This window comes from Diprion similis, chromosome 6 (genome assembly GCF_021155765.1).
Source record: "Diprion similis isolate iyDipSimi1 chromosome 6, iyDipSimi1.1, whole genome shotgun sequence".
NCBI lineage: Eukaryota > Metazoa > Arthropoda > Insecta > Hymenoptera > Diprionidae > Diprion > Diprion similis.
The window spans coordinates 22,210,342-22,232,750 of record NC_060110.1 but is presented as its reverse complement, the minus strand read 5'-3'; the positions used below and the strand labels follow the sequence as shown (position 1 = coordinate 22,232,750).

The following is a 22,409-nucleotide window of genomic DNA, read 5'->3' as shown; positions in this document are numbered from 1 at the left end:
CTGTGGAATGGACGCGTTCAACCAGATCTTAAACTGATGCGAAATTTCTCGCCGGGGAAATTTGAACCGAACGGTGTCTAATATGCGTTGCAATTCGATTCCCGGATACGCAAATCACGGTTTTATTCCCGAAGCACGATGCAGTTACTTGGCTAGTTAGGTGCTCTAAAACTGGACAAACTCTGACATTGCATGAGATACAAACAATCTTGATCTATAAAATTAAAGTTTGTTAATAATCAGGTTTCATAAAATTCATAAACGTTAATCTCTGCTCATTGCCAGTATAAACTAATCGAGGGTGCTTGTATCGATATCAATTAATTGCTCGTCTTAATTAAGCTATCATTTGACATGCCGGACGAAATTATGGTTGTTTCTCTTTTCATTATATATAAAAAAGAAAACGAAAAGAAAATGATTACATAAAATTTTGTTACTGAAACTGAAATACATTTTATATATACAATACAAGGTTCATCGCGTGATAAATTCTCTCGAGTATATCGCCTGATATGAATCCGTCAGAATGAGGTGAGGATTATTGTACGCATAATCGCTTGAAAAACGAATTCCGTGCAAGCAAAATCGCGCTCAACGCTCCGGGCACTTAAACTACAGGTCGTAACTTTGCTCATATACAGTAAACGACAAGGACTGCTCGCCTGATATCGCTTTGATTTCTCCCCGTTATTTACCTTATCTGTAATTACCCTGAATCGTGGATTACCGAAAGTTCGATAAATTCAGAGTAGTAAAAAAATTTCACCCCCACATTGAGTCGCGCTTGGAAGTTCTAAAGTTTCTGGAAACAAGTCAGGTTTCGTTTTTCTCATTTTTCTTACGGCCACGCTGTGTTTTACATTTTCAAAGACAGTTGGTTGGTTTACTTTGTCGGGTTAATTTTTCTAACGAAGTTAAAGGCGCCTTGAAAACTCTCCGTGGTTGCGGGTTTTAATCGGGAATAAATTGACTCAGCTGTATCGTAACTTCTGCAGGCAAGGTGCAGCGGATATAACTTTCAGGAATATAAACGATGCGGTATAATATCCAGTCACTAAGGTTATACGTGTGTAATACTTACTGAAACTATATTTTCGATAAATCGAACGTGTCGGTGACGGCACAAGCTTCTCGTGAAGCTGAGTGCTCCAAACACACACGTCTACCTGTACTTATAATGCATCCAAGAAAATATTCAAGATGTATGCTTGTACACTTTACGACGCACGATGAAACGGCGATATGGAGCACAGGTACAAAACGTCAGCGACGTATCGATGTATTCAGGTGCTTCTTGTCGTCTCCGAACGTTTTAAGGGCCCGTTATCGTGCTACTGGTTCTGACATTTTTACGGACTTTATAAAACTTGACATATGTAGGTAGGAAACGCATTTTGAGAATACCTCGTAACGTTACCTCAACGTCTGCTACCGCATAGATATTCACGTTATACACGCTCGGTTACCGTGTTAATGTAGAATGTGTCTTACTCTGGCTAAAGTTAGCTGTTAAAGATTTTTTAGGGCAAGTGTAAATGACGATGAGTTTTATTCCTCAGTTTTGAGTTATCATTGCAGCTTTGCAAATGAATAGTTTATTTTTGTGTAAGTATGGTATTAGTGGGTGAGAAATCACCGCGAATGAATGTTCAAAAATTGGGGTTAAGAGTTTAAAAATCATTTATTGAAAAACAAGGGATTTGGGAAATTGAGGCATGTGTTGAATTTTGAAGGCAAATTGCTTTGGCGCTATTTGAGATCGCAAAGTGGTCGGATTACACTTTGAAATGAGAGCAAAACGCGAGTGAAAATTCTAAGCGTGCAATAAGCGAGGCGAGGTATTGTATGCCCATAATATCATTTCGAAGAAAATTTTTCGAATACTATAACCAACCTTTAGAAAATATGTTGTAAGGAATTTGCTGGAACGATTAAATCCTTTCTCGTCGTTTTATCGCGAATAAAGCTTACATCGAGGCAGCAGCAGCAGCAGCAGCAGTAGAGAAGACGAATCGTATAAAGAAATTTCCAAGAAACGACAAGCACCAGAAAGAAGGTGCGGAATATTTTACGCTCGAATCATTGCCGTTTCTTGCCTTCAGTGCGAGAACACACGACTTTTCAATGCAAGCGTTTCAAACATCAACTCACGTTAGCCATCGCGTTCAAGAAAGTAAAAGAGGTGAAAAGGAAAAGTGGAAGAAAAAAATGAATCAGATGAAATAATAAAAAGCCCCAATAAAACGAAAGCGAATTCGTTCGTGAGCCAGATTACAGTTTTATTGAGCTACGTGCCGTGCAGGGTTAAAAATTTTCCTCGACAAGGTATATAACTCATGGAATCTCATGATATTCGGCATAATTTTACCGGCGCAATAAACCCTCGTTGGATTGACTTCTCAAATGTCTTCAGCGCCCCGCCAATCCAAACGACAATTCAGCGTCCGGAGGTCGGAAAGCAGCAAACCCTCTATAACCATCAAAGTTTGGTCAAGTAGTTTCCGTTGTCGCAAACTGCAGAACTGCCTTCCGCAGTTTATGCGCTTCGTCTCGAGTCTCGCGTTAATTTGCCCCTCGGACAGCTTGCTATTTGAGGAAAATTTCCGCGCCACGTTTTCGGGGATCCGAACGCGTTCTGTCCGCGTTATTTCGGGCTACAGACCTCGCTCTTGGACGTCCGATAGAATTAATCTCATGGATCAACTCCGCAGCGACGACTGACCGATGTTAATCTGAGTGGAAAAGGACGTGTGGCCGTCCCAGCTGCAAGCTCTAGGGGAGAGCTAGACGCTTTTCCGGGGAAAATGAGGACGAGGATTTTTATTTCCGGCTCTTCCAATCGACGTGTGTACCTTCGCTTGTTGATACTAGACACACTCTTCGGTGGAACGAGTGACGACGAGTGGATTCGGACTCAACATCTCGAACAGACAGATAGATAGATAGATAGATAGATAGATAGATATAGATAGATGGATGGATGGATGGACGGACGGATAGATAGACGAACGCAATTTCCTGGACAGTTGAAATGCCTCGAGAAAAATCTCCGGCTTTGTAGACCAGAGATTTACCACCTGTACATGACGGTGTACTCTGCACATGGAATAATTTTCAACTGACGTCTTCGTTCGTTGGTTTATAATCGACCAGGAATCACTTCTTTCAAGTTTGAACCCAAGTGACAGGTGAATCAAAGTACAAAACAGTCCAACGTTAACGGAAGCCATTTTACTAGTCCGTGCTTGGCTTCCATCAAAGTATTTTGGGTCATGCCAGTCACCAAAGGGGTCTAATCGTCTTCTCTAATTACTGTTTCGGCATTTTACTGTTGGCTCGAAAGCGGAAATTCAATTAGAGAAATTAGAAAGCCCCGAGTATTGTCCTTGTTCAAATCATAACTGAACTCGATTGACAATCGTTGTTTACCTTTTTCAATGAAGAGATTTGACGGAAAGCGAATCGGAACTGAAGGACAATTTTTAATTGCCACTACATCCCGAGGCTCGACCCTTCGCTCGAATTGTAGAAACCGATTGCCAGTGGAGAAAATGCCATCGGCTGTTGTCTCGTATTAAATTGTCTTCTATCGATGAACGAATGGCGGACAATGGGCTCATCACGGTTATAGGATTGACAATTCTGGAATTCAATTATACACACATACAGTCCACGCGCGATACGACGAGAGGATCATGAGTGCGATTTTCATTATAGAAATTGCGAACTTTCAAAAATTATTGCTGAACCACAGCCCCTAATAAAAGCTCGTATTTTCTGGTTCCAGGTGAAGGTGATGCTGAGGGTGTCTTCGGGGGAAGGCGGAAGCTTCTTCAACGCTGACAAGAGAAAGAAGCAGGTGACTCTGGTGGACCCGGCTTCAGCGCAGTCGGTTTCAGCGGAGGATCGAAGACCCACAGTAGCAGCCCCGAAGATGTTTGCATTCGACGCAATATTCACGGAGGAAGATTCACAGGTGAGACAAACCAGGAATACATACATGTCATACGTACATCGTAAAGTCGAAACATCGAGCAGCGGTGCAGGGTGAAAGAACGCAGAGAGCTTTAAAGCACAGTCGGTTATTCTTTGCATTCCACCTTTCGAGGGAGAAGGAGGATCCACTTGGGGGTGTATTCAACGTCTGATCGTGCTCATGGCCTCGGCGCATGGAGACGTTCCTGCCTGTCGCGTAACTAAACTAATTTCTCAAACCTCTGAACCTGGTCTAACGTTACGTGCAGTAGACCCACCTTACCTGACCGTGCCATCCGTGAACCCCATTGCAGTATAAGCGTTGCTCTTTACCGCGATTTTACCCTCTTCGTTGTGGCCCCAAACGTTGCCACTTACGGTTTATGGGTTACACCCTACGCTCACTTACTTTTCGGAGTACCGGAACTGCTTTCGCAGTTGCTCCGGCTCGCGAAAAATAACCGCGAGGAATAGGAACTTTGCCAAAGTGCTGCTCATTCGTGGTCCAGATATTATTTTCACTTACTCAAAAAATTATGGCTAAAAGTTTCTCTTCTTTGGTATTCGCATGTGGAATCGTGACTAGAATATAATGAGCTACAGAACTATAACAAGTCTTTGACCAACATTCTGACTTTCAGTTTTGCAGATTCCGCATGAAATCTGCAAAAATTGTCGTTTTATAACTGTCCGGTGTGATATACTATGCATATCCAATATAGACCAATTTTTGTAGTCAATTAGAAAATTCGATATCAAATACTGTTAACTTGACATTAAATTATAATCTATTGAAGTTCTCACCAAATTTTTCTCACGGTATGAGATGTTGAAATTGCTCAACTCTTCTTCAAGAATTTCGCGAATATATATTGCACTTGGTGAATTTTTCCCAAGTCCCAGAAGCCCCTCGCGAATAAGGGGAATAAAAGAGGGTACCAAATTTATCCAATTTTAGTGTTGGAATAAAAAATTCCACATAAATAGGTGCTCAGGTGTATGTACATATAACGCGTGCTGGTATACCTACACACACACACGAACGCCCCGCATGCGAGCATCAGCGAGTGGTTTTTTTTTCTCTCTTTTTTTTTATCCCCCGTTGGATTTCGGTGCTCCTAGGGGACATTATTGAGCGGGCGATTCAAATGAGCCTAGTGGAGGAACGCGTGTGGGTGGCGCGTAGGAGGAGGAGGGAGTAAAACCCGGGATGCTGGATCCCGACCGATTCCCAAGGGACGCGTAGGTACCAGCGGTGGGTAGGTATAATACCCGGAGTCGCTCTGTGTTTAGAAGAACTATAGAAAGCAATCAATTGATTCGATCAAATGTCTGCTACCGATTGTTATCGAAAAATACAATGCCCGTTGCACTTGAATGGAGAGAGTCTCTGGTCGGTCCGGCTCAGCTCGCTTTAAAGAGATTGGTTCAAACCGGCCATGGACGTAGTCTGACGTAATCACGTCAAATGCATATTCGTTATACCTGCAGCGCGTCCATTCTATTCAAAATTTCCTACCATGGAGTAGGAAAAAAAAAAGAAAAAGAGAGTGCTACTTCTGAAGAAGATAGATCAGAAACGTATAGAAAGCTTATCTCCGATACCAGAAGACCGCGATCAACCCGTATGCCATAATCAGTCTTGATCTCGACGTTGGAGGTTATCCTGCGACATGGACAGTCCAGGATCTCATCCAGAATGGCGGAATCACTGTGCATAAAGCACTTGGCTGAAAGCTCAGGGCAGAGAGCCCGCATATTTTTGGCCAAACTATATCGGGACTGGTTTAATTCCTTCATTAAAAAGAAGGGTGCAGAACCGATAGAGAGTCTGCTGCTGCGACCATCATCCCGGCTCTTTTGGAACTTTCTCCACTTCTGAACCCCGTACCTTTGTGCTTCCAATTTGCGCAAAACCACCTTTGAAGTAAACTTCAGCTCCGTGATCGTGCCTTGCTTAGCCACGTCGTCTATTATAGTTTCAAAAGTTTTTCTACCGTTTCAAAGTACACGAAATCAAGCTCGAGCCGTTCATTGTCCTTGGAAAATAGCCCTTGTCATAAGCGTCATTCAAATTGTGGAACGAAACGTTACTTCTAATACTGCTTTACACTCGCTCTTTTTCGACCTATTTCGATTTGGATATCCGTCTCGATTACGGGTCCAGCCGTTTCCTCGCTTCGATGTTCAGGCGACGAGGAACCTGCAGGACAATTCTATTCCAAGAGCTGTGGTTGGACAATGATACGGGTTCGGTGTAATTCGCGGTATAGTCGCCCATTATGGACAGATACCGGGACAAAGGCATTATTATTGACTCACTCCGGTAATAGTCGCATTGTAGACCTTCCTCGCTTCGCCTGGACCTCCTACATGCATCCTCTGGATCTGTTGGTCGTTTGCTCATTTGCCGGCCATATTGACCGAGCCCTAATACCAGATTCTGATGCGGTCTTCTATACGTGCAGAAATCACCGCGTCAACGCTTCTAATTGCTTTCGCCTGGGGAACTGAACTCGTACCAACTTACGGTGGCTGTTCGATTTGGCTAAAAACTCATGAAAACCATTTCGAAGAAAAAATTCGTTATAGATATTCTGCACGTGTGAGATGATCGGGCAGAGGTGGAATCGCGCACGGCGGGGACGATGTATGCAGATCAAACTCACCTACATACACGTACGTGCCCCTCTGGTCATCAGGAGATATGTTCGCCAGCTTGACCCCGGGAGCCCAAAGTGCCAGACCAACAGGGTGCTAATCTCTAAACCAATCATATGGGTCCGTGACAGAGGCCATATCCCCTGATCTATTCGTTGGTGCGTTACTCCGTGGCAATGAACTCTCGCTGACTTGAGTCTGCTTATCGTAAAATCATCTTCGAATCGATTTGCATTTATATAATTTTGGTCTGGAGTTACAGGTACAAACGTCGAGATGTTCAGATCATTAATTATTTCTATCTCATAGATCGTGGAAATGATAAATATGGTCTAGGAATGGTGCTTCAAATCATAACACCATCATATAACCGTAAAATCAGTAATTTGAGTATTTTTTATGAAGGTAGTAGCAAGTCTCGATGTTCCTGAAATCCTGCCTAAGGTTTAAGGATGTCACCAGTCCTAGTACTGTGAAAAAACGTTTGAAACCATTCAGGAATCATGATCTTGAGATCCAATTCGCTGCATGAAATGTAATGAACTGTTCTCCAGTTAAAAAACCACAGATTTCTTCGTCGAGCTATTTTATAGCCTGACCTCTGGATTTATGTGTATCAAAAATTCTCTTATCCGATACAAATCCTCGATAGTTTCCTTCGAAATACCAATCTACCGTGAATCATGGATCATCGGACTGAGGTCAATGAACTTGCCTAGACAATATCGGAGCTGGATTACAACGGATTCTTCTGCGTTGTGTAACACACACACACACACACACACACACGATTCGAGGCTGTGGGTCACCGGCAAAGGTGAATGCGAATGCGAAGTTCGATGCAACGGCGAAGTCTGACGCGACTCAATAATAGAGACATCTGTCTGGGAGTGCTGGTCCGTAACAGAAGGTCCGTAACCCGGGAGCAGAATGGAAGGATAGGAACGGGAATCGATTTCATACATTATAAAACGGACCGCGCCCGCCGCGATTCGTCCCAATATTTTTAGTCCGCAGAGGCTGTCAGTTCGGAACCTGAAGTATATCCTATACTATATATTATACTATACGAATTCGATTATTAGTCGATCTCCAACGCTCAGAAAACGCTCTTTGTCAGGTGCCACGTCTCGTTTCCAATGTTTCATCGTTTTCGCCTTTTCTTTTTCTGCCTTTTACGAAGAGGACCGGATAGCTCACGTCACTCTTTCAATTCTCATTTGCTTCGGAGGAATCTGTTGGTTCGATCGCGTAGCGTGCAGGATAGGTATATACATCCTTATGAGACAGTAAAACGCACCGGTGATAACGAGTCCTGCAACCTCGTCGTCAGCATCTGTCTTCTCTGTAGCCGAAAATGCCTCTCCACATTGTCGATCATTAGGGACATCTTGGTGAACACTTTGAAAGTCTTTATTGCCTGATGAGACCAAAGTTTACGACTTTGCTGAAACCCCTCACCGGAATGGAGGACTCGTTTTGCGCTTCGCCCCTCCGTCTCCCGTAATTCTTCACGAGGTTCTTGCGATCTTTACGATCCCGAGTGTAATCAGAACTGCGTTTTACTCGTTGTTCTCTCTCTCTCTCTCTCTTTGTTTTCTTCTCACCGACCTTCTTTCGAAGAGTCGAACTCTGGGTTTGAGCCAAAAATCGCGCTGATGATCTTCCGTGAGCTGCGTAGGATTGAAGACCTCGGTGATCTCGCTAACCCTTGGTAACAAGTTTAAAACTTTTCATCCTTCGTTCGCCTAGCTGCAGCCGCCAACATGGCACGAATATGGAAATTGGGGTTACTCCGGATTCGCGTTTAAGTTTATATATACGGGGTGCGGCAGGCATTCGAACCACGTGTCATGAAATATGTCGCGATTTACACGGGAGATTGGCGTCATTGGCGTCTGGGGACCTCGTCGCCCCCTCGTTGTCCCCTTCCTCCCCCTCCTCCCCCTCCGCGGGATGCAGCTAGGGGGATCAAAAACGCATTCCCAAAACCGATTCCGGAATGACTGATACTCAGCCTAAATCGAACCGCTGCAGCTTCTGTAGTCCTCGGATTTATATAAACGCGATTCGCGATCCAAGTGAATCACCTCCATCACCTCTATCCGCTTTATGCGCCCTCTTCACCCTCGTTCCTTACCAACTGTTTCCGCTCTTCGAGATTCTACGTCGCGACTACGCAGTCTTCGAAACTTCACCTTGAGTCTCCATTTTTGTACATCGGTCATTTCGGACCTGACCGTTTTCAATTTGGTTAAAACTTCCTCAGGTGACATGCAGTAGTACCTACCACCAACTAATTTGTAGTTTTTTATCTGTGAAAAATTGTCTGGAAATTTTCAAAAATTGCAATTCTTTCTAATTATTTCATTCATTTACAATATTATAGAATAATTTGAAATTTTCAATGTCTTCAAAATAACGTTCGTCAAAAAATCGTTGATGATTCAATCACGGGACTGATCTTAAATGATAGAAATGAAAAATGAAATATTCCAGAATTTCCGACAGAATTTTGGAACAAAATCATCTAAAAAACGTTTCAACATTCGTAAATCAAAAATGTTCGAGTAAAGTGTAGACAAAAAACAAGTAATAAGGGTGTTTTGAAAGTGCCATTACCATGTGAAAACTTGTCAAAAAAATGTCAAAACCGGTTGATTTTGAATGCGAAAACGTTCGAATGACCGCTAAATTTTCGGAAAAGACTTCAACAAGGATTTCAAAAAACGAAGAACCAATGTCACGCAACGTTGTTGAAAAAACACATCAGCTGCATTCGAGTAGATATTTGCAGAACGTTCCAGTTGTGAATTTCTCGAATTCTGAGACAGGGTGAGGAGAAACTGAAACCCGGGTATAAATTCTATTGGCACGTGCAGTAGGTCCGGATGTTCGGATATAGGCTTCAGGGAATTATTAGGCCTGATTCGGGGTGGACCATCATCTCGCGGTTGCCTCGAGCGAGAATCGTGATCTGTCCACAGCATTACGGATGTGAGCGTCAACACAGTGGCAATGTGTCACACTGCAGCCTCCCCCGAGTCTCAAATTTCCATGGGAATTACCCAGCTGCAGATCGATATGATATATATAGATACGAGGAATCGAAGCGTGTCCAGGAATGAACAAGTTGCCTACTCCATGAGCGATCTGCATCGATTTATTCATCCGCTTTATCCCGCTTGAATAATGTCGAAATCCGATGAACGAACGGGAACTTAGTCCGAGGTAAAAATTGATCGGGCGAAATCGGTCAGTACGCGGAAAAACGAACGAATAATCGATTTTCCGGGCATCCGTGGATCTCGCGACAACTCCTCGTCAATATAACCGGTGTTCTCCAAATGGATGCCGGCTAGGAAACGGCGTGGAACCAGCCGAGGTGTGACTTACAAAAGCATGGCTAAGACTCACACGCGGCGCCATGGGATTGAGTTGCGCGGCGTGTTCTGGTAACGCAATATTGGCCTACAGCTTCGGAATACCAAGGAGCTGATGTATCCTGCGGGGGTGGCAAGAGCGACACCTTCTTCCACGAGCATGCAGCTGGAATCATCCCCCTCCCCCTCCTCCATCCCCCAACTGCAACGGACGTGCGAAACGGGCGCTTCTTCGAAGAGGAAATGTAAAACCCGTGTTTTCGAAACTTCTCTATACGATGTGTATAATATACATGTGGATATGTGTGTATGTATGTATGTATATGTATACGGATGTGTATGCAGGAGGCTGGATTGCCCAGAAATTTTTCCCTGGGCGATTCGGATTCGCAACCCCAAGTCTGCACACCCAGGGGTTTTAATGGAGGGAAATAATCGAATTGCCTACGCGACGCTCTTCTAAATCTCTTAATACGACGCTCGACCGACCGTGTACCTCAGCTCTCCAGCCTACGGCGACGGAATTCGGGAACTGGAAAACAGGTGGCTGCACGGGTGAACGACCCCCGTTTATACTCATTTTCGATCTGTCTCACCCCGCTGACGCTTCACATTCCAAACGATCATTTTGCTGATGCGGACCGCTGATGCGAAAGGAAATTAAAAAAAAAAAAGACAATAAAATGTAACGAAAAGAAAAAAGAATCGCATCGATTAATCAGCTGAATTTTTTCACGTTAAAAATAACTCTGTATGTTCTTGAAAATATGCAGGTAAAATTATATATTATAAGAGAATATTAATTTGGACTAATTTAATTTACTTTCAAGTGAAGCTTTCCAGTGCTTTCCAATTTGGAGAAAGTAAATAATCAGCAAAATTGATTTCTTTATTTTTCATACAACGCAGTATTGATTCTGATGAAAAAATTATGTATATGCAGATCTTGGACTTAGAAATGGATTCTAGAGCTTTTTCTACGTCGTGCGTGCGGTTCAAAATATCAGAGGTCTGAAAATAAAATTGACAATGTTCAGTCAAACTGTTTGCTGATAGAAAAAAAAATTTACATACCGTTTTACAGGACTCTTGACCTTGAATAAAAAAAATTCTCTGACAACAATGAATAATCAATTAACAAAGCGAGTTAAGCTACAATTAATGTTGAGCTTTCGATTTGAATTGTCGAGTTTATACTTTCAAGCCACAGAAAGAGAAAGAGCGATAAAGCGAGCGCAGCAAACACTCAAAGCGCTTCTGCGATAAATATTACAACAACACTGGAAAACCCCGGGCGGCAATTATCTCGGGAGTCTCGATCCGTTCGCAAGTGTCCTTAATATATCCTCGAGATATTCAAGGTCCAAGATTCCGTATTTATTTATAATAATAACACCCCTACGTCCTTAAGGGATTCGACGGGCGCAGAGCGCTCCTGGCTCATTACGCCGGCGCTCCTTTAACTCGACGCGAGAGTTTCCTCGCCCTCAGAACCCAAGAGCCCAACGAGGGCTTGCCACACCATGGAATCAAGTGTTTGAGATTATGACAGAGGCTCCGGTCACGTATTTCATTAACCAACGGGGCGGGCTGCTGACGTCCGCGATCACCTTCCTCCCTTTCCTCTCCCTTCCACCTGCGAAATATGTTTGGATTGCTTTATATATTCTTCGACGGTGCGATTCCCGCCCCGTAGCCGTTATTATTAAACACTGTTGATAATAATATCGCGTTCCCTCTTCTTCCCTGAAGGATATCAGTCATCGTTTTACGAGATCCCAGAGGTCGTTGCCTTCTCTCAAAATTTTATGGATTGCTCTTGAATTTTCGGGAGTAGTAAACTAATTTTTTCAATTTTACTGTACTGTGTCATTTTTAAACACTTTCATAAGATACACGTGAATTTTGTCAATCGGACTTTCAATCTATTCGGTTACTCGATTCACCAACATAATCTGACTTTGACCAAGTATCAGAGAAAATACCTTCTGCCTACAATTTATGACATTGAAAAAAAAAATGGTAATTGACAAAGTTCAGATCAAGCATCCTTCTGTATCATTTGAGGCAAAACAATTTAACACAATTGGTACATTAATTTATCTCATTCTATCATGTTCAGATCCTGAGACTTTTTGACGAGCGTTAAAAAATCTGCTTGAAAAAATTCGCGGGCTTCTGTAATAACGTAAGTTGATTCACGATGTGGCTGTTGGATACTGGATAGACACAGGGTGACACCCTATTCAGAGCAACGACGCCGAGCGTGCAAAGTGTTCAAGAAAGCAGTACAAACATCGTTTAATAAACGCGCCTGACACTCGCAGCTCGTTTTATTTATCCTTAATATATTCATAGGCTGGGATGTCGCCTCGCCCTTGCGGGTCGGGTTTGGATTTCAGCTGGTGCATCAAAACGGGGTGTGTAAGGGTGAGCATTTCGAGGGTAGCCGGCAGGGTGTCGTCTTGCTTTCGTGACGGGTTTTTCCCGCGGGTGTCTGCAGGTAAGATTCGACTTCAATTGAAACTGCAAGCTCACACACCGCCTCTGAGTGCAAGTAGATTTTCTCTACGACTTTACGACAGTCCTCGAGATTACCTTCGCGAAGTTTGACTTGGTGATAAGGAAAGTCGATCACTGGCGAATTTCTATGCAAATTATCACACCTGCACGACGGAATAATAATACGGTCTCACTGTGACATGAAATTATCAGGGCGTGTCTAAAGCCGGTTGCATAATCTTTTCCACGTTTTCAAACTTTTTGTTGGACAAATTTTGTAACTCAGAATCCCTTAGACTGGCTGCTTAGAGACACCCTGTACATAATACGACCAATCTGCCTGCGTCTGAATGGCGTACGAATTGCGCACGTCGATTCTTCTTTGGAGCCAGGAGATTGCAATCCGCGTGCAAGTAAGGAGAAGACAAGCTCTGCAAAGCCTGAGATGCAGGGAAGAGGAAGATGAAAGCTTGCCTGCCGGTCACGCCGGTGAACAAGAGAGTGTGCTGAGGGAAATGGAAATAAAAAGTCCGATCCCTTCTTCCGATATGGTAATTTCAATCTGGCCCTGGCGTCTCAAAGAAATTCGCAAATATGTGTACGTCGAATGACGAAGCTTCGAGCTTTTGGAGTATTGATGAAAAGAGCTCTGAAGTAATCGACTGGCCGTTTCTTTGCTTGGAATGAAAATTGTCCGCTTGACAGTGGATGGAAATGATTAGCTGCTGTTCGGTTTCGTTGATCCCTGAATCATTTTTTCTTCTCTTTTCTTTGTTTCAGACTGAGATCTGCTCAAGTGCATTGACGGATGTGATCCATGCGGTGATTAACGGTACCGACGGATGCCTCTTCTGTTTCGGTCACGCTGGTCTCGGTGAGTAAAATTATTTCGAAGGATCGATACGATCTGAGATCAAAGTCTACGAATAAATTCGCCTCGCCTATCCAACGCCGAGAATCCTCAAGGCGGAAGTGGGTGAACCGAAGACGAAGAGGGAGAAAGAAAATAAAAGATAACTACGTATATAACGATGGGTGGGCTGCAAAATCGCGAGCAAATTTCCGAGTTGTTCATTTATGTAATTATCTCCTCTCCGTCTGGGCGAGCTTAGCGAGGTAACAATGGCGTTTTGTCTAGGAGGGCATCGAACCCAGTCCCGCATAGACTGATGAAAGCTTTCCGACTATCATCGGTGCTCGACTTTCGTAGGAAAGGTCGCATTATCTGACACTGAGAAGAAAGATGGAATCGGGGAAGAAGGAGGGAGAAAATCGAGCAAAAGCTTCAGTCGAAGGTCCTGAAGCTCCGTGGAGAATGGATCAATCTGCGTTTTCTTATAGATAATTGTCTCTGTTCGCTGTTTCCAATCAGCAATTGAACAGCGGGCTGGAGCCGAGTTTTTATAGTTGACGGTGAAGAGATGATCGCCATTTCAGCAGCCCGATTGTCCGCTGTTTTGCCGCGCAGACGTTGGCGCATCTAAATGGCGCGAACGACGGTGGCAAAATGCATTGCTAGGTTGTTTTACATTTTAAGTAGTGATATCGAGTTTGCATGTAAATGGATGATTATGCGAGTGCTGTAGGGGAGGTGGAACGGCGGGAATAAGGAAAGCAAAGAAGAAGAAGACGAAGACGAAGAAGAAGTGGCGGGGGTTGAAAACGAGGAACGGGAAGCCGTAAAAAGGGTGTAAGAATCCTGAGCCAAGGGTGCAAAGCGTGGCTTCGACGATATTCCACTGCCGCTGAGAACATATCTGTTCCTTATACAGCGGAAATGAAACAGAGTATGGGGGTGCGGATGTTGATCCTCGAGGAAGAGTTCATCCCCCTTCCGTGCCGAGATTTTCGCCCGTTTCGTAAACTAAGCCGGATGTCAGAGCGCCGCAAATCGAGCTTCACTCGTCATTCCGAGACCCTTGGAACAATTCGATCAGTAGATCTCTCTTCACGGAACTTTTCCGCCAGTTTTACCAATTCAATAATCAGCCGGCATCGCGGCGCGTGCAGCACGAGAAATTATGCAGCGTTCGTTTTCACCCGATTTCCTCTGTTCAGATCAGACCGGCTCTTTATTAGAAAACTTTGATCCTTTACTCACTCCTCCATGACTTGTTATTTCTTGATGAAAAAAGTCCTTCGTTCTGCTCACCCGGAAGTTAGCCCTAGACGAGGAAAATAGTTACGAAAATCCTGAGGACAAGGGGTGGAATATTTCGGTTAATTCTCTCCTCGATTGCACGTCGAGTCGATTTAGGAAAAGAAACAGTTTCGAAAAAGAGGAGCTTTCATGACTCGCTAAAAACGTCTGGTTAATTCTGCAGATTCTATGGAAAAATTCCTTTCCTAACTCTGGGCGAAGGACGAAATCTACCCGCCGCGCAGTCGATGAAGATTTTCACCGAAAACGGCGGCATTTTAACTGCCTGTTTTCATCCCCCCTGAAACGACATTGCTTGGTTCTCCTTGTCGCCTCGCGTGCTGCAGAGCAACCTGTTCCTTACACGATAATTGCAGTCACGTCGAGAGAATGGTTCAATTCCATTAGGGACGTATGTGTTCCGTGTTTACACCGTGTATACAGGACGCGTTTCAACCCTGGTTGTAAAATTCCACCCCTCACGTGTCGGCTGAACGCACTTCGTTTCGTTTCGGATTGATTCTCTTTGTTTGGGACTTTCATTATCCAACTGATCCGTCAGAGGATTGTTATTTTATTTGATATTGACCCAGTTTCACCTGACGCTTCTAACAATTCCTCTCCGAATTTGCGCCGCGTTTGCAATGTAGATGAGAAAATTCGGCTTCACGCAGAATCTCAGTTCGGGAGTCAACTATACGAAACTGTGCTTTCTACTTTCGTATTACGTCGAGTTATTACAAACTATCGATTTATTGTCAAACTTGAATTCGTATCCACATTTGGATTCCATTCGTTCATAGCAAATCAACAAGTTTCTTCAAATTTCCGAGTTCCAAAGTCGTTGGGTGTAATTTTGTGGAGAAAAAATTCAACCAGAGCGTTCTCGAGTTGTAATCTTAACTCGAACTGCAACCGGTGTTTCAGTAGCGCTGGTCCGTTGTACAAAAACAAGGATAATCGCGTTGTTTCAGGATCCCTGTGACGCAAAGATAACAGGATCAAGTCGATACACAGTATCAAGCCAGAGAACGTGTTTGCGAGAAATGTATGCGGCCTTTGCAGGAACCTCGGGTGTTTGCAAACGAGACGAATATGGCAGAATTGGGTCGTCACCCTGGCACTCGTACTCATCATCGAGTAATCGTCATTAATTACCGATACTGCGATAACTCAGTATGGAACATAAATTAATAATTTCACATCGTGTTTATTCCCCGAGTATAGAGAGAGTGACTTTGAAGCTCCTTGCGCGCAGCCCTCCTCAAACGAGTTATTATATTTACTCAAGTAATCAAATATCGGGGAAAACTCGATCCTCGAATTGCTGCTGGCGGAATCGGTCCTCGTGAATTTTGTGTATACCAATAACGGGGGAGGGCAGAGTTACTAATAAATGTGAGTGCACGTGACTACGTTGATTTTCTGTTGCTGGGTTAAATATATGCAGCCACATTCTGATTGACGAATAACTTTGGTGTGTGTACATAAGCTCCGGTATACGATCGGGGAGAAAAATGCGCGGCGATTGATGCTGTGCAGCAGAGATATTTCATTACCGCGGCAAAAGAAAAGCAGCTTTCGGTTATTAAAATCGTAAAACAGTAGATGGTATCGTGGAGGGAGATGGAAAATAAAAAAGAATCATAAAAATAAAGAATAAGAAGAAGAAGGAGCAGCAGAAGAAGGAAGAAAGGACGAATCAAGCTCGAGTCGAGAGAGAAATGGAAGGGGGCTGCTGCCCCGAAGATGAAAAGCGGTAGACGTGAAGAGATAGAGAGAGAGAGAGCGAGAGAGAGAGAGAGTGAGATAACCAACGAGGGAAAATAATGAAAACTCAGCCCGCAGCTGAATCTTAAACGATATTTAATTGTCTTAATGTAATACCGTAAATTACGTTATTATTTAATTAGAAAACGTAGAATTCTACGCCGGTATCATCCGCGAGATAAATATAAAGTTTTAATTTCGCTGAAAGAAAATTATAGTATTCCTCAGACAGGTTTATACAACATCTACCTATATTTACCTTAAACGTTATTTAATACAAAACTTTAATTCACAGCTCCGAGTTTTTTTTTACCGCAATTGAAAGTAAATTCACCTAATATTAGAAAAATTATTCGCTCAATTGATTCCGTCGATACTTTGTAATTTTTTTTCAGTTTCAGTATTAAAAAAAAATAAACAAAGAAAACAAAAAAAAAAAAAATGAAAATATAATTACATATTATCACGAGACACCCCGGATTCTGGCGTAAATCCATCCAGCTACGAATCTGGAACAGAGTCTATTTTCCCTTTCAGATCCCTGAAACAGTGTAATACGTCGGATGGTCTTGGCAGCCCGTATTTGAGGAGTAAATTAGGTATAAATTAATGAACGGCTGTTTATTAACTCGCGCTAATTGCGCCAAGTTCGCTCCCCGCAGGCCGCGTCGTTGAGAGTATCACTTATCAGCTGTTAACCCGGGTCGAAGATTTACGACGAAATCTCGTCTGTCAAGAGCCGAAGCTTGGTCTGGGCGACATTTTGCGCACACCCATGCAGAGGTAAATGGGGAGCCAGCAAGACTCTTGGGACTGTATTAACTCTTGGTAATAACTTAGATCGGTCTTACGGGGCGATGGATGTCTCGCGTATAATTGGATATAGGCGCGATCATTTCACACCCACAGGTGCTTGAATTAATCCCGTTTCACCCGGCAAATCAATCGCGTCGACGTTTGATCCGTCAATTTTCTTGTAGGAATATGAAAACGCGACGTCACTATGCGCTCGCTCACAGCAAATTCCGGACTCCGCGATCTCTTCACAGATATTGTAAAAACGCGCTTTTGATCCAAGCTTCCGCAAGCACCAAACCGCCACGCGTCCTTGCTCCAGTCCCCGCTACCAGCGAAGAGGAAAGACAGGAAAAAACCAGGGATTAGAGGTAATCAAAGCACGCCAATCTGTCAAATGGAGTCTCAAATGAAGCTTGCGGGTAGGCACCATCAGCACCGCGAATCCCGCATTCAAAGCAACGGGATTTGTCACACAGGAAATATAGAACACAGCCCTCGGCCCGGTAAAGCAGTGCAGGGACGACCGGGGAACTGGGGAACGATGGAACGATGGAACGGGGCACACGACAATGATGGCGTTTGTACTTTGTAGTGTGTTGCTAATTACCCCCTACCCTCTTACCCACGCCACGTGTTTACCGACGAAGCTGACTGCCGACTACGAATGGAAATTGAGGTAACCAGCTACCAGAAGGATTTTGGAAGGAAATCCTATTCCTTTGACGACGATGTGACTGATCCCGAATCGAGTTAGCAATTGATGTTAAAATTTGGAAGGAATCACTTGTACCATCAAACTATTGGGGGTACTCAATGGGGTGGATGGTCATCGTAGGACGTTATACCTAAAATCTGGAATCTCCAAAGTCTGGACTGTGTCGCCTGCAATAAAGGGTCACAAAGATTGCCCGAAACATTTAATTTGTCCATCGAGTATGTGATTCGTTACGACAGTCACCGCAGACTGCATGGACGCAAAGAGATTCGACGGACGGGGTCAAGTGACAACCGCATTAATCAAACGAATCGGATCGTCGACTCGATGATTTCGATTAAACCTGACGTTTGAAATGGCGATGATGACGTTTGGTTTGCGACCGCAGTTCACCGCGTTACCCGCAATACACGCGACTCTGTTTAGCGGGGTGCGATTTGTCAGCTAGTGGTTCAACCACTGTTTCAACCGATATTGAGTGACCGAAATAGCGCCTGGGTGTCAATTGATTCAGGATCGCGTTGACGGCGCCGGTTTGCGGAGCGGCTTTTCACCGAGAGTCAAAAGCTCAGCCATCGACGAGTCTAGACGTAGAGAATCAATCTGCAACCGCTTGCGCAAGTCGTTCCCCCTTCGGCGTTTGGAAAGCTGCGATCATTTGTCAGGTCTATCCATCCCTCAAATGTCGTTCGAATCACCCTTGATCAGATTTTTTTCTTTTTTGTTTCTCCCTCTCCGGCCGCAATTTATTACAAGGCGAAAGCTCGGAATCACCTCTGATTCTTCTTTTTACAGGCAAGTCTCACACCATGCTCGGAACCCCGGAGGCTGGACACACCCTCGGAGCTATTCCCTGCGCTATCGCTTGGCTATTTCGTGGAATTTCCGAACAGCGTCAAAGGACTGGAGCCAGATTTAGCGTCCGCGTAAGCTGCGTCGAATTGACAGCTGGACAGCAGCAGATCAGAGATCTTCTAGCCGCACATGCGAATGGTAAGTCGAGACTATATACTCGTAATTTTTTCCTCTTATTGTTTCATCGTAGAGTTCTGAATTTCGCGCTGTCTGGGCAGAAGATCTTCGAGTAATCAATTAATAACTTTTTTTGTGCCTGATTCATGTTTGCGGAAAATTTTTCTTGCTGATACCTACTTGCAGTTTTTACACATCGCTTAGGTATGATAAAGTATCCGATAACCGCACAAGCTGCTCGTGATTTTAATGAGCAATCTGAATTCTAATAAGAGAACTTGACGGTTATCTTTTTTCTTATTTTCTCTCTTCGTGGTTTTTTTCTCTCCTTTGTTCTCTCTTTTCTTTATGCGTTTTTATTATTTTTTTTTTTTTATTTATTTTTTTTTCTTATATTTTTATTCGCAAAGTAAAGTAGCCGTACCTTCTTCATTTGTTTGAAACTTTTGAGCTACACCGACAAGCGGTTCTTATTATTAAATAGATGGAAAATTCTTTCAATCTTAATTCTTTGCGATAAAAATCTCACGAGACTATAAAGTTTCGCGGTAGCTATAAGACGGCAGAAAATTAAAAACTCTCTGTAAGAATTTACCATGAAAAAAGAGAAGTAGAAGAATGAAAAAGAAAATAAAAAAGAAAAAATCTTCGCAATAAACAAAGTTACCCAAACTTATCTAACGCAGTTTAATAGCGGTAAATAGTTGAAGGAAGACGCGGTACGGAACGTGTAAATACGAAACATCGCGGATGCAGAAACTGCAGAAAGGTGAAAGCAAGGCGAACAAGGAACTCGGTGTGCAATTCGCGCATTGTGAAGCATCGCACGGAGAGTTACTCCCTCTTCGCACCATGCAATTCGGTTTAATTAATCTAAGTGATTATACCGAGACGCATTATTTCGAGCCGAGACGGCGAAATCGGAACCCCTTTCGTCAAATGACGAGAAAGTTTGACTGTAATTTTCCACTAATTATTGTTTCCCGTAACGTATAAATGGGTTAAAAGGGGTGGAAGCGATTTTCGTTTAAAAGATCCCCCTGCAATTCATGGACTCTCCCCTGCACTCTCTTAGACGACCCTTTCAACAATCAGTAAGCCCTTGCGGAGGGCCTCAGGAATCGCCTTTGATGGCCGCCGGACTTACACTACACTTTACTTTTACTATTATCACTATTATTATTGTTTCGTTTTTTTTTTTTTTTTCCATTCTCAGCGTTATTGGTTTCATTCCTGCGTTGATCCCTCGAACATCTTCCACCGCCTGACGAATTACACCCACCTTTTGTCACAGTTTGCAATAATTGTTGGAGAAGGCTTTCATTAGTTCACCCAAGTCCCGTAAACTTGGCAATAACACTCTGAAACGTTTCTAGGTGGCAGGCAGGCAGGGTTTGGGGTTAATTTCTCGTGATATAGCGGGACGGAATCTCGTGCAGGAGTTTGAGTCAACTTTTGGTAGAGATCATCTCGTTCTTGTTCCTTACTGCCGCAGGAACCCCTCGTAAAACTCTGCAGATGTGACTAGAGCTGTGGAATTTACGCGATTATTATATTAAAAAATAAGCATGGCTTGTTTCACCGCATCCTTCGTGTTATCAATTAATTAATTCTGTTTGCAAAACCTTTGTTACGCACTCGTTAAAAATCAGTTTGTTCCTTTCAATCGTGGAACTTGTAGCTTGGTGTTTGGCCGATTCGTCTGGAAGGAGGAAGGAAATCTCCTCAGAGAAATTTGCATACTCGGATGCATTTTATTGTGTGCATGCTTTCAGACGACGTCCGGCCAACCGAACCGTGAGCAAAATATATTGCTATGCAGTCGGTGCGCCGACCACTAAGTGCCATTTCGCATACGGGTTCAATTTTACGAAATGGCGGGGAATAAAACGCATATGATATCCTTTAAAGCTTCTTATGGGTCCCTTTTGGGGCTTACGAATGTCTATAAGCTAGCCTGCCACACGGTGTAACGGGTAGGAAAAATAACAGCATATCTGTAGTTTCGAGGACAGGACAGCTGACTTCTTCAAAGTCCAAAACGCCACGCGATTATAAACGTCTCCGAAATCTGTTCATTACGACTTTTGCAAGGGCGACACGAGAGCAACGACGATCTCCTTTTCAATGACATCGATATCCTCCTTTCTGAGAGCAGGAAAGTATCTTTTATGGGCGATTTAACGGAATGCGATGCCGCCGTCTACTCGCGAAGTTTCCCATACGGAGTGCCTAGAGGATCCCATAATATCTGCATGCAAATGTTGCTCCAGAACCAGCACAAATCGAGACATACGGCACTCGAGCTCTCCAGGTATCATCCGGAATCCCTTTCTCCCTTTTCTGATCTGCACTTTCCCACCTCCAGTTTAAGAAGGGGACATCGATAGTGTTATTGTAAGTAATCGCTCCTCCGCAAAAGTCTGCTATAATTTCTGGATTGTAGAGGTCAGCAGCTGCACGAGCCACTTTAAGTGTAAGCATGTATCCAGTGTAATCAGCATTGTCGAGAACATTAAACGGAAAAAGATTCAAGCCCGCATCCTTGGCTCCATTCCGGAGTTGACGGGACTACAAGAGGGCGCAGCGGAATGGGGCAAAAGACATCTTCAAAAGTGCAGAACGAAAGCCCGTCGACGGTGGATGGTGTGAGGGTAGTGGACTAATTAAAGAGCGATGCAATTAATTTTCCAGGTTATTAAATAATTAGTCGGTATAGCGAAGCCGGTCGCCCCTCGGCATATCACCCTCTCTCAACTAGCAAAGGAAGGAGAGAAAAGGAGCGGGGATGAGAGGGTATACAGTGAAGTTGGATTTAAGTCAAATCTCCGAGCTCGTTCTCTCTTTCATTCCGAAAACTTGATAATCCTAGCGGTAATTATTTAAAGTTTTCCCGGGCACTCGTTGCAGAAGGTTTTCGGAAACCGAGGGTCCTTTCCCCTACATCTTGATTTCCTTCGCCCTCGTCCTGCGCCCAGAGTCTCGAGTAGAACGCCTCGGTGAAATCAAGCTTCTCGAGGAGATATACACGCTGAAATAACGCGGCTGAAAAAGTGTGCGAATTTTCGGAAATCATATTTGACGAACAATTATTCCATTTTATTGGGGATTGTTTTATTCAAAAAATTCGTAGATCGAGTTTCATTTACATAGTTTTTTTGGTTTTTTTTTTTTTGGAATCATGTTCAAACTAATTCATTTCAAATTCCAAGACAATGTTGTAGTATATGTTATTCTCTTGACCGTGATCCTACTTTTTCAGAATCAAACATAATTTTTTTTTTTTTTTTTTTGTAACTAAATGATAAAATCGTTATTTTTGGGCGAAAAATCTAATATCTGCGCTGAAGTTGGTTGACAAGCCAGAAGTGAGACGGTCGCCATTTTTCAAACCGTCGCATGGTGAAGCCGTTCTTTTGGACGACTAGAATCGAGCCGGCTATATATACTTCGACCCGTTTCCACGGCAGACACGCGAAAGCATTCGTAA

General features: G+C 43.5%; 1 protein-coding gene across 1 annotated transcript in view; it reads left to right on the top strand.

Moving 5' to 3' along the window:
* LOC124407147 overlaps window positions 1–22,409 on the top strand; it is a 291,004-nt gene that overhangs the window by 260,701 nt on the left and 7,894 nt on the right. Inside the window, exons 8-10 of the mRNA XM_046883000.1 lie at window positions 3,791–3,979; window positions 13,305–13,398; window positions 18,743–18,940. Coding sequence (XP_046738956.1) covers window positions 3,791–3,979; window positions 13,305–13,398; window positions 18,743–18,940 — 481 coding nt within the window. The remainder of the gene's footprint in view (window positions 1–3,790; window positions 3,980–13,304; window positions 13,399–18,742; window positions 18,941–22,409) is intronic.